This window comes from Hylobates moloch, unplaced genomic scaffold, assembly GCF_009828535.3.
Source record: "Hylobates moloch isolate HMO894 unplaced genomic scaffold, HMol_V3 SCAFFOLD_32, whole genome shotgun sequence".
NCBI lineage: Eukaryota > Metazoa > Chordata > Mammalia > Primates > Hylobatidae > Hylobates > Hylobates moloch.
Genome location: NW_026652307.1, coordinates 2450539 through 2468625, shown reverse-complemented (window position 1 = coordinate 2468625; position 18087 = coordinate 2450539). Strand labels below are relative to the sequence as shown.

Sequence of the window (18087 nt, the reverse complement as noted above, 5' to 3'; positions counted from 1 at the left end):
AAACAGAAAGCGCATTCCCTACTTCCTGTCTCAGGAAACAGAAAGCGCATTCCCTACTTCCTGTCTCAGGGCCTTTGCATATGCAGCGCCTCCACCTAGAACACTCTTCTTGGAATACCCCTCGCAATCCACCTGTCCCCATTTGGCGCTCAGCAGAAACATCAGTTACTGAACACTCAATAAGCACTCTCATACCTTTCTGTACCTTTTCTTTCCTAATTACATGCTGTATGATTAATGTCACCTGCCTCTTAGTTCCACGGGGCAGGGACCACATTTATTTTGCTCCCTGCTCTATACCCTGTCTAGCCTAGCACTCTGCATGGCACAGAGAAGGCATCCATGAGTATCTCCTGATAACCACATTAACCATGTGTTATGCAACAGTGCATGGCATCTTTCTCTAAACTTACTGTTTTAGATCATGCATTCTCAGTAAGCAAAAATTGGTTCTTGGGGGGGATGGAAAAAATCTCCCTCTTTTATGTATAAAACCCACACATATGTATATGATATATAACTTAATGGAGGTGGCAATTAGGGAAAAAATGTCTAAAACGAGTTGGGGGGAGACAACAGTGAAAAAAGGTTGAGAAACAGTGCTTTAAATGACACACAGCTACACATCATTGAGCACTTCCTGAGTGCTGGGCCCCAGGCCTTGCCCACTTTCCATATGTTAGCTCATTTACTCCATGCCAACCCTGTAAAATGGGTATCTCCACTTCAAAAACGGGAAACTGAGGCACAGAAAGGTTAACTTAATTGCCCAAGGTTAAAAGGCTAAAAGTTAGAGCTTGGATGTGAACTCAGGGCCTTTGTAAGTAACTGCCCAACGTACTGCAGTTTCCTATGGTAGAATGGGCAAGGGTCAGCTTACAAGGACACACATGCAGTCAGCACCCCATTCCATTCCCAGGAAATGAACCAGGGAATAATAACCAAGAAGCAGCCTCACTTACTTTACTAGCGTTTGAGGATATCGTACTTGCCATCAGTCCTTCAAGGTAACTGCTGAGGCTAACTCCTTTCACAGTGATTATGGCTTCTTGAGTCAAAACAGTTCTGGAACAAAACATATTCACACAGGTTCAGATGACCCAGCTTTCATTTTCAAAAAACTTGATAAACTTTAAACACCCTTTACAATACATTTGTTAAAATATTTTTTACTCACTTTTCTGGATCCTGAGGATGTGGTTTGTATATAAGTCTCTCATCTACTGAAACCATGTTTGTAAATGAAATCTACAGAATGAAGAAAAAAAAAAGATCAAGTCATTTTGGAACTGAAGATTCAAAATGTTGCTAAAATCAACATACAAGCCAAAATCTTACTAAACATACAAAACAACAAATAAACTGCTGCTATTATTGCATAGGCTATTCACTGCCTACTTTTTATTTAAAAAGCAAAGTTGAGGAAATAAAGTATAATAATGATAATACACATAATCCCAAACTCATTTTACTGAGTGCTATCCCCTTAGAGATAGGCAAGATCATGAGAGCAGGAAGGGTAAGGAAGCAACATCCAGGGCCAAGTTAGGCCAGCACATAAGCAGGGATTCTCTGAACCACATCATGAACACGCACTCACTTCTATGGCAACTAGGAGAGAGACAAAGAACTCAGCCAGACAGTTCGAAATGAAACAAAAGGGAGCCAAGACTTACATTAGTAGATTTAAGTTCCATTGTTTTCTCTACAGGATCAACTACAGAATGTTCTTGCACATATGTTTTCGTTCTTGCTGCACCAATAAGCTAAGTAAAACATTCAGAATTAGGAATCAGAGGAGGAAGAATTTCTTACCAAGTATATCAATATTTTATTTGACGGAAAAAACGTGTTACAATATTTTGAACCAAAAATCTGTTTCCTAAATACCAGAGGAAACAAGCAAAGGTCAGAAAGGAAGCCTACTCACATATCATGGATGAGAGGAGATTGCCAGACACAAAAACTTTTCCCAGAGGCAATTAGAAACCAGCCCACTGAGAATGTCTGCAATGTGAGGCACTACGCTGAATCTGCCGCGATGCGACAGTGGAGCGCTGAGGCTGAGATATGGAAATCAGGTTTGGGGCAACATGGCAGCTAGAAAAAGGAGAACTCAAAGGCATCTGTCAGTATCTTTCTAGAACAGCCCAAGGGAGGGGGCACCTCAGCTTCATTCTCCAGACAGAAAAACAGCCTTCTCAGGATGGAGGATCACACATCAGTGTCCACTGTCACTCCCTGTGTTATGACCCCAAGCCCACCCCTGACCCTGCTCATTTCTGTGTCTGCACTATGGTTTGCATAAAGGAGGCAGTAAGTACATTCCTATTGAAAATGTGTACTTTAGTTTTCTTAGTGAACCTACTCTCCATAAAGAGACCTTCTAAAGAAACCTGGATCCACTTATTACACCAGTTTTCTTGCATTATGGTAAACTGGCATTCTAGTTTCTTCCTGGTAAAATCTGCTCACTAAAGCCTGCTCATTCTTAAGGGAATAGAATTGTTTCTAAATGTACAGGAAGGAGTTCCAGACCTTGGAACAAATGTGGCAATAACAAGTCTGAGAACATACTCCTTACTTAATGTGCACAACCCACCACTGACCACAGAACTGTTACCTAACAATTATGACCAGACCATTACTGCCAAACCTTAGTATTGGTCTCAAGTTGCTGGCAAAAGCAGAAAAAGGAGATTATAACTCCTTTGAGATCAACAGCATTAGCTGGCTTCCTTAAGAAAATTTTATCGGGTGCCTTCATGAAGACTGTAATAATATTTCCAATTCATTATACACTCATAATTCAAGTTTATTATAATACAACTTGAACGGATGCAAAAAATGACATTCAGAATCGGCTCCCACAACCTATTTGAAAGTATAATGCGGTTTAGAAAACTTCTCTACAGCAGTCACATTTCTCCGGGAATAAAGATACACTTACAGACTTCACAATGGAAGGCAGTCCCCACTCTGTGCTGAGAAGTCTGTGGCTGTGCAACTTTCCAGAGGGATCTATATGTCTGTCCAACACATCAACTCCAACCACACTTGGGTTCATAGGGTTTGGGTATTTCTGCATTGCAGCTGTTGTAACAGTTTCCCACGGGTGGCTGCCGATGTGAACCAAAAAAAAAAAAAAATTCAAACATTTAAAAATATGCATATGAATTAAACAATCTATCAAATCATTCATTACAATGTAAGTTTAATGAGTTTACCTAGGAAAAACTACCTTCTGAAACACTGATGATTATGGGAAACTGATCTACATTTTTAACAGGCTGTTCGGTATTTTTCCACAATACAGGCTATGTAAAAAAACTCATATCTATAAAGATCAAAGCAGTCTACACCATCTTTCCTACTTATCATTATCCACTTTCACTTGTAAATTGTTTCTAGGAAGAACCAGTAATTCATGAAAATGTATTTAAAAATTATGTTCTACTGAAACAAATAGCCAAAAGTATCATTATGCCATTTATTATTTTTTCTGACCCAAATTCTATCAGTTTATACGGAAGTAACAAAAGTAAAAGAGTTTATGGGCACTATAAATTCTTACAGGGATCACAAAAAGATCCAAAGCATTGATTTAATTATTGAACTTTCCCTTCATTTTAATGTAATAAATAACAGTGGCTCCTCCAGTCAATCTATTGTTTTTCTCAAAGGAGTGATTCTGATTTGTTTCGAAAAGGTCACTCAATATAATAAAATGTCCTTAAGGTGCACTCCTAATACACTATTTTCTAATATTCTCTTTTAATATAATAAGCACTTGCTTATCACCTAGTATTGAAGTGGTAATAATATCACATCATTTGAGAACTTGCAGTACCTTTATTTTCTCGAAAAAGCACATGGGTGATTCAAAATGTGATGCAACCTTTGTTCACTTCACAACTTCTGTGAATAAGACACTTGTACAAAAAATATCATTTTCAAAAGGACCCCTTATTAAGTACAATCAGTATTAAAGGTGATTTAGTCCACCTGCAGTCTGATTCTAATGCCTTCTACACTACTTATCTGTGCTCTCATCTTCATTTAAAGGAAAAAGACAAGATCTGGGGATGATGTTTCAAGCTACAATGACTGATAAGCCACACAGCATTACTTTTTATTTTTCTAAAAGTAAAACAAGTAGACATTAGTCCAACTTTTTAGAGAACTCAGATTGACAACTACATCTTGTTGACAAAAGGAAAATCTGAACTCCATTAATTTCCCAGAACCCTGGACAACCAGTGACATCATTTTTAATGTTTTCATTTTAATATTATTTTCTCTACAATATTGTACCAATGAACCTCATTCTGTCTTTAGTCTCCAGCCTTATCCAGCAATCAATGCAGGTATATAAGCAGAGTTGCTTCATCAATCTGAAGAGTCCCCCAAATAGAAGCATACAGGCCAAGCACTGATTCTTACCAAGGCAACTCTCTAAAATGAAAATCAGATGAACCCTTCCCAGGTCTCCATCCAGTCATATACCATGGTTAGCTGGCTTCCATGCCCTTACCTCTTCCCCCAACCCTCTCTAAAAAATTAATAATAGCATGACTTCAAGGTGGTTATATATTATTTGTAATTTAGTCCATCTCTCCTTTCTGAACCAACTTGAAACCACTGATGTTGACTTAGCTTGGCTCAAGATTGCTTTATGAACCATAACCAGCTCAAACATTACAACAATACTTATTATGATTAATCTTCCAGCAATTAATCTGAACTGTATTAGCATAATTACGTGGAAAAGATCTCACAATGGAAGACATTCAAAGACCACGCCAAAGTAGAATCGGGAGGACCTGGCTATGGCTCACTGACCCGTCCAACTTCTTCACCTTTGAAACGAGGTGAGGACATTATTAACTCCACTGGTGCAGCATCGAGGTCTTGATTTACTTATGAAAACGTAATCAATCCAAAGAACAGTGGCTGACACATACTGGGCATCTCTATAAGTTGAAGGAATCAATGAATGACTTCACCTGGATGCCAACTATAGGCCTCAGAAGAAAAGTGTTGGAAAATCAAAGACAGATAAGATGTAGAATGATGACTTAGCCATTGTTAGAGAGTAACATCCCAAAGATCAGAAACAACACTCAGATTTGTGAGGGCAGATGATGACTTCAATTTCAGACAGGCTGAGTTTGAAGGGCCTGTGGGACAGGAGGGTAGCAATGCCTAACAGGCACCTGAAAATGAAGAGCGAAGCTCAAGAGAGGCTGGAGCTCAAGGTACAGATCTGGGTGCCATAAATGTATACCTATCATTTGGGACTTTGACCAAACAGCTCAGATTATGTGGGGAGAAAGCACGGATCAGGGCTGTTTCTCCCAGGACAAAAAAAAAGTCTGTGACAAAAAGAGAAAAAAAAAAAAAAAGAAATTAAGATCACAGGTGAAATCCAATATAGGAAGGCCAACACAGAATCTCACTGAACATTTACACTGAATGGGAAAAGACAGGGAAGCGCTGAAGACAAAGGCAGAAAGAGTGTAGAGGGAAGGAGGGGATGAGCCAGGAAGAAGAGTTAGGGAAGATACGAAAGTTCTGGGAGACTCAGTGCCAAGAACTTCTGAAGCATGCAAACCTGGAAGAGGACTGAAATTAAACATCCTCGGAGCTGAAATGGACTAGCGATGAATGTGACCAGGTTAATGAACATCTAAATTACTACAAATTTCGGATCTTTTCCCTCCCACAAAGACTAAACAGTAGGGGGAAAAGAAAGCTTCCTTCTGATTCCGGTATTCTATACTTTGCAGGATACAGCAGGCCCTAGGATGTGTCCCACTGAGTACAAATGCTGACAACGTTTTAAAAGTTGCCTTCAGAGGCCGGGCAGTGGCCCACACCTGTAATCCCGGCACTTTGGGAGGCCGAGGTGGGCGAATCACTTGAAGTCAGGAGTTCGAGATCAACCTGACCAACATGGTGAAACTCTGTCTCTACTAAAAATACAAAACTCAGCCGGGCGCGGTGGTGGGCGCCTGTAATCCCAGCTACTTGGGAGGCCAAGGCAGGAGAATCGTTTGAACACGGGAGACGGAGGTTGCAGTGAGCCAAGATCACACCACTGCACTCCAGCCTGGGCAACACAGTGAGACTCTGCCTCAAAAAAGAAACAAAAAAATAACAGTTGCCTTCAGAGACATTTTTAAAAACATATATGGCTTTGTAGCATATTTACTTACAAGGCTATACTAATTAAAACAGTGTGGCAACGACATTAAGATCAGCGGAACAGAGCAGGTAACTCGGGAAAAAAAGGATTTCGCTGCTTAAATTTGTGGCTCTTTTGTAAATGGAATCAGGGACCTGGAAGAGAATATAATTCTCCACATCCAACTGGTTCAAGGCCTATTTTCGTTAGTAAACATTTCACATTATCCAAAAAGATGTGCCTGAACGTGGCCTCAAAGAGCTAACACGGGTAGGCCCTGACGACCGTCCTTTTCCATCTCTCAGATGAAAATGGGTAACCCAGGGTCACACGCTTGTGGCAGCCTGAGCTAGACCTTGAATTCCAAATCCAAGGCTCTGCTGCGTAGATGAACGAGTTGTGAAAAGGTTTCACATCCTGGTGGCCAGAGTTCACCCGAAATTCACATTCGGAGGTAGAAACTCCACCCAAACGGCGGCCAGGGAAAGTACACTCTGGAGAAAACCAACACCTCCCTCTTGGGATCCTCGGGTCCACGTCCCAAAGGGGTTTCGCAGGGCGGGATGTGGCAACCCTGAGTGCTGTCAAGGGCTTCGTGCTCCGCGACGCCCCCAGGACCTCAGGAGGCCGCCGGCCCGAGGCTACCTCATGGTGGGGGACAGCCCGGAAGTGGCCCCGTAGCCCTGCCTGGGTCTGGAGGTCGGAGCCGTCCCCTCGGCTACGGCGCCTCGGGGTCGTGACCTTGGCCTGCCCTCCGTGTTGCCGGGGCCCGCAGGCTTCAGAGTTCGCTCCCCTCGCTAGGCCCGACGCCTAGAAGCCTCCTGCGGGCCACCTCTGCCTCGCCTCGACTTCAGGGCCGGCATGCCTGCCCTCCACGGGGCCGCCCCCGCGCCCCAAACTTACTCAAAGACGTGCTCCGAAGTCCAGATCTTCATGGTGCCGGCACCCTGAGCGATGTCCGGGTAGCGCCAGGGGACAACGAGGCACAGAGGCTACACCTGCCCCTGCCCCGCCCCCAGCACCCCAGCCGGCGGCGCAGTGCGCAGGCGCCGTCGGGCCCGACGCGAGGGACGTCCAGACGCGCGGCCCCACGCCCTATCCCGGCCCGGGTTTTGCCCCAGCCTTGCGCGCGGCGCAAGGAAACCCCGCCTCTTAGCGCGGGGCGCATCGCGCCGGCGCAGTGCCGCAGACGGCAGCTGGAGTGGCCGGCGCGGGCGCTGTGCTGCGCAGGCGCGGCGGGCGGGTCGAGAGCCTTGACCTCTGGGCAGAGTTGGGTCAGGTCCAGGAGGTGCCCGGGCGCCCGCTTGGCCCTCCTTGTCCTTCTGGCCCAGCACATCCTCGCCCGGCATTTCGAGGCGTGTGGACGCATGCGGTCAGCCTGCTGACATGGATGTTCCTTGTGGTGGTCATTTGTGCAAAATTTCCTGGTGCTCTGTAGAGAGTTCCAGCCACCTCCTGGGTCAGCCCGGGCTGTTGTCCCAAATCCACCAGCCACCCAGCCGATCAGCTGTGCCCGTCCCACCTGCCCTCCAGGAGCTTGCAGCCCTCAGAGGGGATAAATAAGGCGTGACGGAGAGAAGCTAACATCAGACCTGCCCGTGAATAATACCCCTACGAGGGATGCAGTCCGGAAGCACGGTGCCAGGGGTCGGGTAGAAAAGCTTCCTGGCCGGGCACACCTTGCCCTAGGTGCATAGGATGGATCTGAGCTGAGATGTCCCTCCCAGAGAGACTTCCCTCGTCACCGTTTCTCACCTTGTTGCTCTGCTCCATCACAATATCCTGTTGCATTTTTTATAACACTTACCCCTGTGACATCATCTTGTTAATTTATTTGTTATAATTCACAATCGAACTGAGTCCTCGAAGGCAAGAATCTTGCCGGTCTTGCTCAAAAATCATTCTCAGTGTCTCCCATATAGTCAAGGCTCAATGATTACTTATTGAAAAATGAAAAAAATCAATAGCTATTTGTGGGATGAATGAATTAATGGAGTCATTTAGTTTATTTGTTGTAACTTCTGCTAGACTGTAAGCCCCTGAGGGCGAGGCTCTTGCCAGACTTGTTCAGTGATTTCCCGCTTCCTACATGACAACTATTTGTTGCATCAATGGATGAAAGAATGACTAAGAATTGCTGGGGCAGGAGGAGGTGGCATGTGGTTTCATTCAGAGATGAGCCTTGTCCAGGGGACAGACTGCCTGGCTTAGCTTTCAGACTACGGCTTCCCACCCTCCTCTCCTGCACTCTCCACAGCCGTCTACCTCCTAACAGAACAATTTGCCATTTTAAATGAAGGTTATGGCGGAAAATCTTTACATCTAGTTACTTAGAAGCTTGTTAGAAGGACCACCTCATTCTTGTTCTTAGCTTATTTGATTGTTAAAAACAAATAAAAAGCCAGGTTAATTTAGGAGGGAGGATAATTTTTCAAAATAATATAAGTCCTTTATACAGGAAAACAAAAATTACATTAGACAGGAAGGAAATAATATGGTTGGGTAGTTGCTAAGTGCAATTCTTGGTACCTGAGATTTTCTTTTTTTAAACCTACAGTACTTAAGAGTGATTTCTTGGCGAGGTAATTCTTTAAGGGCTGCTGAGAGTACCTCAGCCTTGACTAAGATGCAGTTCATGTTGCTGGGTGTTAAAAACACTGGTTCAAGAACCATCAGCACAGAACAGCCTGTCCTTGCTATTCCTGGAGTTCCATGAGGCTGTTCACCATTCAGCATTCCTGTTCTGTTTATTTTAGAGAACATTATTCTGCCCTCAAGTTCAAAATTTCTGTGTTTTAGTCATGAAAATTAAATGACCCCTATCTCCCATGCCCCCAACACACACACTATATCAGTCTAATTTTACTTACTAGATCTAGAGTGGTGGGATGGGGCATGGAAAGATGGAGATCGAGGACCCAAGTGTCTTCTCTGTGTGTCTCCTCATGGTGGAAATAATACCACCTCTTGCTTGGATTTGGAGGGCAAGACTTTCATAATGATTATCTCCCGGAGACTCTCTTAGGAGACACAGAGGAAGCAAACTAATGGTTTTTAGATACCTAAGCACTGCATTACTTGACAGTGCCTCTCACAGAAACAGAGAAGTCATTAACAACAGATCATTAATTTGATTTGAAATTAACTAGGTGACTGGTAGTTATGGCCCTTGCCCCAGGGATGACACACATCTCCACACCCTTCCTGTTGGGATCTCCTGTTGGGATCTTGCCGAGCTCGGTATCTGGGACGAGAATGAAGACATTAACTCTTACCTACAAGGAACTTTACAACTGGCCAGGAACCAAAACCAAAACACAAGTCGAGAATCAACTAGAGGATATTTATTTATTTATTTTTTAGATAGAGTCTCACTCTGTCACCCAGGCCCAGGCTGGAGTGCAATGGCATGATCTCGGCTCACCGCAACCTCTGCCTCCCAGGTTCAAGTGATTCTCCTGCCTCAGCCTCTGGAGTAGCTGGGATTACATGTGCGTGCCACCACACCCAGCTAATTTTTGTATTTTTAGTAGAGATGGGGTTTCACCATGTTGACCAGGCTGGTCTTGAACTCCTGACCTCAAGTGATCTGCCTGCCTCGGCCTCCCAAAGTGCTGGGATTATAGGCATGAGCCACCATGCCCAGCAAGAATCAACTAGAGGATATTTAAAGGGAGGGTTGGGTGTTCACAGCCAAGAGACCCAGAACTTTGAAGTGCAGCCTCTGGGTCCTTATGGAAGGTGGTGGGCAGAAGAGGATTGGCTAAGAGGCTGGGATCAGGGGTTGGTATAGCAAGAGGCAGATGGCGGCACTGACATGAGTGGCCCCATGTTAGCCAGTTCCAGAGACAGGCCAGGCAGGAGAAGCACTCCATCGTCAGCTGGGCCTCAGCTACTGTTATTTCCAAATTCCCCTCACTTGCACACCATCTTTACAGTTGTTGCCCTATCTTCATTCCACACGTCCCATTGTTCTCGGACCAAATCGACGGTTGGGCTGCTTCTTCTCAAGGCCCAATAACGAGATGCAGATGAACTGGGAGAGAAGGGAGTTAACCGGTTACAAGGAGAAGGCCTGGAAATTATCACCAGACCAACTCAAAATTACAAAGTTTTCCAGAGCTTATATACCTTCTAAGCTATATGTCTATGTGTAAGTGTGCGTTCATCTAAAGACATAAGTGATTAACTTCTTCTAATCTAGAACTAAGATCTGAGTCCTGAAGACCTTCCTCTGGAGCCTCAGTAAACTGACTTAATCTAAATGGGTCCAGGTGCTGGGATGATCACTCCTGCTACATCATGGAGGCCTGGGGAGTTCCTTCAGACCCCTAATAAACTTGTCTGTGGAGGCCTGGGGAGTTTCTTCAGACCCCTAGTAAAACTTGTTTAATCCTAAGCAGGTTCTGTTAAGAATTCCTTCGCCATCTTGTCATACTTCAAGGCCCAGGAAAGGCCTAGACAAAACTCTTGGTGGGCTTTCGTGACATTCCAGCCTTTGTATAAGGACACTGGCTCTTTTGGCTTTTCATATTTAACCACTCAGTCAGCATGGAAACAGTTGTTATGGAGGCCTGCATTAGTGAGACCTGGCTTGCCACACCATTACTACTTGATTTTTTATATCACTGTGATCTAAGAAGAAACGTACTTGGTCTTTGTCCCACGTTCTTGTCACAGAGCTGCTAAAACCCTTGCGATTTCCTGAATGATAGGGATGACTTTGATTATTTATAACAAGCTCTTTTTGATACCATCTCCAGGTAGATGGTGTTGGAATTGTAATGGCTGCTAGAGAATTGTGTGGGAAAAACCGTGTGTTTTTGTCAGAATCAGCTTCCTTACAAATACACTTGAAAGGAAACTTTATATAACTACTTTCAATAGAAAACCAGTATTTTTACCCTGATAAATGCTAAATACATGACTCTTAAAGTAAGGCAGTGAGCCCCGTGGGCTTCCTAACACCTTCTCGTCTCCTCCCAAAGTGGGCATGTCTCACTTTGGTGCTGACTTCCAAAGGTGCTTTTTGGATTCTCATCCATTCTCCTCAAACTCCAAGCCACCTTTTCCTCTGAATCTCTCAGCAGTGACCTTTATCTCTAAATTCACTGTGAACTCCTTCAACTGTCTTCTTCCCTTTGTATTCTCATGACTCCTTTCCGTATATCTTCTTAACTCAGAATCTTTCTCTCTTTCCCTCCCTCCCTCTTTCTCTCCCTTCCTCCTTCCTTCCTTCTTTCCTTCCTTCCTCTGTCTTTCTCCTCTTTCTCTCTCTCTTTCTTTCTTCCTTTCTTTCAACAGAATCTTGCTCTGTCTCCCAGGCTGGAGTGCAGTGGCATGATCTTGGCTCACTGCAACCTCCTCCTCCTAGGTTCAAACAATTCCCCTGCCTCAGCCTCTTGAGTAGCTGGGATTACAGGCATGCACCACCACGCTGGCTAATTTTTGTATTTCTAGTAGAGATGGGATTTCGCCATCTTGGCCAGGCTGGTCTCGAACTCCTGACCTCAAGTGATCCACCTGCCTTGGCTTCCAAAAGTGCTAGGATTACAGGCATGAGCCACCATGCCCGGCCTCGTTTTTACGTTTTTATTTCAGAGACAGAGCTTTGCTCTGTCGCCCAGGCTGGAGTGCAGTAACATGATTACGGCTCACTGCAGCTTTGACGTCCTGGGCTAAATTGATCCCCCTGCCTCAGCCTCCCGAGTAGCTGGAACTACAGATGCGTGCCATCATGCCCAGCCATGATAATGTGTCCCTTCTCCTTTCCAGTCTTTTTGTCTGTGCTCCCTCCATTTAGTCATTGCACAAATAACCACTGATCATCTATTCTGGGTCATCCCTATCACACTACAGCAGCAGGTGACAATTTCCCCAGGGACAATATTCCCCAGAGGACATTGGCACTGTCTGGAGACATGCTTGGTTGTCCCAACTGGTGGTGAGGGTGCCACTGGCATCTGTGGGTAGAGGCTAGGGATGCTGCTAAACATCCTATAATGCACAAGATGGCAACTGATTCCCCACCCCAACAAAGAGGGATCTGGCCCCAAATGTTGACAATGTCAGTGTTGAAATCCTGGGGTTCATCTAACAGGCTCTTATCTCTGTTCCAGTCTACCTGTCTGGCTTTGATGTTTTCTCCTTCCATTCTCCAACTCAGCTGAACCACAGCCACATAAATCTCTTGCTATCCTTACAGGCCATGCATTTCCACACCCTTGAACTTTGCACATGGTGTTCTCTCTACCCAGAATGCACTTTCCTCTGATTTGCCCTGGAAAGTCTTACTCATATCTCGAGATTCTGTGCAAATACTCTACTCTCCAAGTGCCTCACTGATACGCCTCTCCCCACTAGCTGAGCACAGTGCCTTGTTTCGCTTCTGTGCTCCTGTTTGCATTTGATACAGCCCTCATTATGACACATCACTGTGGAAGTGTTGTGTGTGTGTCCACGCTGCAATTTAAAGTCCAAAGTGATGACTTCTGTGTTAGAAGGATGGGTGGAAGCATGGCTCCTTATCAACCTCTTCGTCATTTGAGTCCTTACTATAAATGTGGCCACACAGTGAAGCAATAATCATCATAACAAGAAAATATTTGCCACTGAACCAAATCTGTACATATGAACTTGGTGCCTTGTGAAAGCACCAGCATAGATCCTCATCTCTTGAGCCTATGTGTTTGCTGGTTAATCTCTCACTGATTGTCCAAGGTTAAAAATAACACAAGTGGTTGGAAAGTGAAACCAAAACTCTTGGAGAAGATGCAGAATTTCATCAAGTTGATGAGAATGATATTCAAGAACTCCTTCATTATACACTAACCCACCAATCGATGACTTTGTGTAGAATTAAAGCAGTTAACATTTGAGCAGACAAAATTGGCAAGGGATGGTTCACAAAGAAAATGATATGAATGGCTAAAAGCTGGGAAAGACCCTTGGGGAAAATATTCGAGTCCTTGAATATTTCTGCAAAGATGTCCATCTCTGCGATTGAGTTGTGAAATTCAAACATATTTTGCAGTGCTATTTTTCAGTTTGGTGAGGAAAATCACTGCAGAAACCAGCACTTGGTTCATTCTATGTGATAACAATTTGATAGAGTTACAATTTTAATCTAACATATGTATATATCTATCTCATATAAATATCTATCGTTATATAGATATCACTAAATATACACATATGGATATATGTGTATATATATATATAAACTTACTATCATTACTTTATTTTATGTTATTTATTTATTTTTGAGATGGAGTCTCACTCTGTCACCCAGGCTGGAGGGCAGTGGCACAATCTGGGTTCACTGCAAACTCTGCCTTCTGGGTTCAAGCGAATCTCCTGTCTCAGCCTCTCAAGTAGCTGGGATTACAGGCACCCGCCACCACACCTGGCTACTTTTTGTATTTTTAGTAGAGATGGGTTTTCACCACGTTGGTCAGGCTAGTCTCGGACTCCTGACCTCAAGTGATCCACCACCTCAGCCTCCCAAAGTGCTGGGATTACAGGTGGGAGCCACCGCGCCCAGTCAGTATCATCATTTTATATTTCATTTTTCAGGGCAAAGTGTCAGCTGCACTTTTTGTTTTTCATCATTTACTATAAAATATTGGTGTTGCTTTTAAGTGGATTTGCTTTCAGTGAGCTTATTGGGTACCAACTGCATACCAAAAATGACAGCTTTCTTCAAACTCCAACAGCTAGGACTACACAGGGAGGTCGGTGAGGAGAGAGATGCAATCAGTACTTCGGTTACAAACAGTAAGGGCAGTGGTGATAGGAGAGGAGCGGGAAATTGGAGCCATGTTTAGGCAGATGTACTGGCACAGCCCGGGACGCTCTCACCTTTTCACTTGTGGCCAAGGTGGCCCTGATGGAATAGAGAGCCAGAGTCTGCGTGGCCATAGAATAAGCCAGAGAGAAGTGACCAGCACAGCTCAAGCCTGAGATTTCAACATCCCTATCAGCTCTCCAACCTAGGGAGTGTAACTGGCTGAGAAGGAGAGACCAGAACACAGGAGGGGCTCAGGGGCTCCCAAGCCCTCAGACATGGCGTCCACCCCTTGTCTCTGCAAAGGCAAACTCCCCATTTTAGGAATCACATTACTCTTAATTTAATACAAATCTCTTTCTTTCTTTCTCTCTTTCTTTTTTTTTTTTTTTCTTTGAGACAGGGTCTCGTATGTTGCCCAGGCTGGTCAAACCCTGGCCTCAAGTGATCCTCCTGCCTCAGCTTCCCAAAGTGCTGGGATTACAGGCATGAGCCACCCCATGCAGCCTAGAATCTAGAGTCAAATTCAATTTTGTTTCCATTAGTGATTGAAGATTTCAGGTAGCCATACAGAACTTCCTGTCTTTATGATTTTTTCCCCTGTTTTTTGTTTACCTAAATATAGAAATAACTTATTCTTGAATCCCTGTCCTAAGAAATGAATCTCTTCTGGAAAGCTCTGACTACCACAGGAATTCCCCATCCTGAGAAATTAAAGGTAATTTCTTAATGCTAAATCAATCTGTCTAATTAGCAGTTTTTCCATAACCAGGTCCATGTCAAAACTAGCTTTTCTGTTTTTCTATGCTAAAAGGTTTTATCCTGAAAAGACTCTCATGTACTCACATACACGATGGTATAAAATCTGGCCAGAAATTCTCACTGGGATAGTGAAAATGTCATCATTGCATGTGTGCCCTGAGATGAACAGTTCTCGCAGTCCTTTCTTTTACATTCGTTTGAGTGATATTGCTGGTTTCCTATTACAACATCAGGAGATGGAAGGCACTGACCAGCGGCCAACACCTGAACACCACAGGCTCATAGTTTCTCTTTTTTCTTTTCTCTTATGTGGGACTTTTTTTTTTTTTTTTCCCTGAGATGGAGTCTCGCTCTGTCACCTAGGCTGGAGTGCAGTGGTACAATCTTGGCTCACTGCAACCTCCTCCTCCTGGGTTCAAGCGATTCTCCTGCCTCAGCCTCCCAAGTAGCTGGGATTACAGGCATGCATCATCATGCCCAGTTAATTTTTGTATTTTTAGTAGAGATGGCGTTTCACTAGTTGGCCAGGCTGATTTTGAACTCCTGACCTCAGGTGATCCACCCGCCTTGGCCTCCCAAAGTGCTGGGATGACAGGCATGAGCCACCGCGCCCGGCCATTATACAGGGCATTTTTTATTTGCAGTCACCAGACAGAGACCTGCTGCTTGGTGACCGTGGCCAACGCCACGAGTCCACTGTGTGTCTTTCACATCATGAAGGGGGAAGGGGGGCAATCCTCTCTCATGGGCCAAGATTCATCCTCTGTGAACCGCATAGTTAGGTTTACAGAAGGGGACAGAGCCTGGCTCTTGTCATGGAGCTTGGTGGTTTTCGTCACCTTGCTGAAGGAAATTAGTTCTCTGTCTTTGCTAGAGGCAAATGGATCAATCCTGAAATAGACTTAGGCCTTGAAGGGGCCCCCATTCCAAGTACCCTCATCCACAGGGGGGCTTGGAGACAGGCAAAGAGATATGTAGCTGCATATTGGCCTGGGTTGGATCCAGACAGCTGCTTTTTGTGTGGCCTATTCTTGCTTGACTGTATGTTGGTGACCTTTTGGAGATAACATTTCAGTGGCCAGCAGCGTAAACACCAAGGGAGGGAGCAATGACAGCCATGTTCTCCTTCCTGAAAGCAGTTCAGCTGCCTACAGTTTCCAAGGATCAAACCATCACATCCTTCAAGCCCCCAGGGCCCAAACTATTTAATAATAAGTGCCTGGGCAATATCTTGGGATACTTTTCTTTCTCGCAGCCCAGAGCATGCCACATCTATTGTCACTTGCCAATGTGACATCTTGTAAAGAAAGGGAAGCAGGGATTGGGAGGCCCAAGTGGGAGGATTGCTTGAGGCCAGGAGTTCGAGACCAGCCTGGGCAACATGGTGAGACCCCCCCGTCTCTACAAAAAACAGAAAAAACTAGCCAGGCATGGTGGTGCGTGCCTGTATTCCCAGCCACCTGGGAGGCTGAGGCAGGAGGATTTAAGCTCAGGAATTTGAGGCTGCAGTGAGCCGTGATTGCACCATTGTAGCCTTGGCGACAGAGTGAGACCCAGTTTCAAAAAAAAGAAAAGGAAGGGCGAGCAGGATGATTATTCCAGCTTTACAGATGGAAAATGGAGGCAAAGAGATGCTGGTGCCTCTCCCATCCAATTCCTGGCCTTATTCTCTCATCACTAGATCACGGTGTGGGGTGTTAAAGGTGATACCACGTCAATACACAGCTTAGGCAATGGACTTCCCTTGGCTCCCAGGTTCAGGCTGCAACAGAGCACAGCTGTTCATCCAAGTGGGACCTGCCGGGTTACCGCTGTTCATTCTGTAAGAAGGTGAGTGTATAAAATGTTCTGAACATAAGTGGATGTGTAACAGATACTTGCTGGATTCTATTCCTGGAATTTGGGATAGAGTCAGCGTTTTGCTTTTTCATGGCCTTTCTGAGAAGTCCATTCTGCAGAAGTGTGACATTTTATGTACATTTAAAAAATTGCAGTAAAATCAAGCAGAAAAGGATGGAAGAGTAGAAGGAAAGTCAGTTGTTTGTCATGAATCATCTTGTAGGGACGGATCTGGCCCTTTTAAAAAATATTTATTATTTCAACATCAGGACTCTGAACCCCCAGTGCAGAAGGATAGCATGATACCCTGGAGTAGAGTGAGGAGCCTAACATTGTAGGTGGAAGGTTTTGAGTATGGCCCGAAGAGTAATATATTCAGTGAGTCTCTTCTGAAGCTCCAGGGGTCAACAAGTACCAGACAACAGGTACCTGTGGGCCTGGAAATAATCCCCCTCCTACTCACCTGGGAGGTCATTGCTTGTCCTGTTGTCATGCACTCAAACTAGTTGACCCAGTCATTTCAATGAACAAAAGACTAAGCCAGATTATTGGCATCCAAGATGGAAACCCGGATATGGGATGGCTGGCCTCTCCAGCCATGGGCAGGCACAGCATTTGCACACCTGAGTCATGTCGGATAACTTTTTTTTTTTTTTGAGACAGAGTCTCGCTCTTGTCAGCCAGGCTGGAGTGCAGTGGCGCGATCTGGGCTCACTGCAACCTCCGCCTCCTGGATTCAAGCAATTTTCCTGCCTCAGCCTCCCAAGTAGCTGGGATTACAGGCACCCACCACCACGCCAGGCTAATTTTTGTAGCTTTTTAGTAGAGACAGGGTTTCATCATGTTGGCCAGGCTGGTCTCGAATTCCTGACCTCAGGTGATCTGCCTGCCTCAGCCTCCCAAAGTGCTGGGATTACAGACGTGAGCCACTGCACCTGGCCCATGTCGGATAACTTTTAGGAAGAGATGATAGAGATTTCAGCTTCTTTTCTCATTGTATTCTCATTCCATTCTCATTCTTGTATTCTCCTCCCAAACAAAATAAAACAAAGAAATGTGTCCTTTCTAGCTTTATGCATGCATGTCCTCCAAGGAAAGGCAGTCCTCTTCATATTTAGATGCTCCAAAATGATGTCAAAAATTTTCCGAAAGGTTTTTTCCCACCAAGTGTAAAGTAAACTGAAGCATTCTAGACTATGAGGCAAACTCAGCAGGATTGAAGGGACTGCAAGAATCCAGGGTTGTGATGTTCTCAGTTCTGGTAAGAAAGAGCACATGGACAGAAAGAGGCAGAGAGATGGTCTGTCTCATTCACAGGTATATCCACAATACCAGGCACATATTAACGGCTCAATAAGCATCTGTTGGGTGAATAAAGACATCAACAGAAAGCAAGCCAAGTCCTGGTGTTAGGTAACACCATGCCTTATATATCATCAAGGGGGTCAACAATATGTAGTGTGTACAGTTTATGAGCCCTGACATTTACCAGAATTTGGAACTTGCAAGGCAT

General features: G+C 44.7%; 1 protein-coding gene across 1 annotated transcript in view; it reads right to left on the bottom strand.

Annotated features, from left to right (window-relative positions):
* The window catches only part of LOC116463281 (PRELI domain containing protein 3B), an 8000-nt gene extending 752 nt beyond the window's left edge, over positions 1 to 7248 (bottom strand). Inside the window, exons 1-5 of the mRNA XM_032146317.2 lie at positions 7091 to 7248; positions 2951 to 3119; positions 1677 to 1766; positions 1178 to 1248; positions 963 to 1065 (exon numbers count right to left, since the gene is read on the bottom strand). Of these exons, the coding sequence (XP_032002208.1) occupies positions 963 to 1065; positions 1178 to 1248; positions 1677 to 1766; positions 2951 to 3119; positions 7091 to 7122 (465 nt within the window). The 5' untranslated portion in view covers positions 7123 to 7248. The remainder of the gene's footprint in view (positions 1 to 962; positions 1066 to 1177; positions 1249 to 1676; positions 1767 to 2950; positions 3120 to 7090) is intronic.
* Positions 7249 to 18087: the final 10839 nt, after the last annotated feature.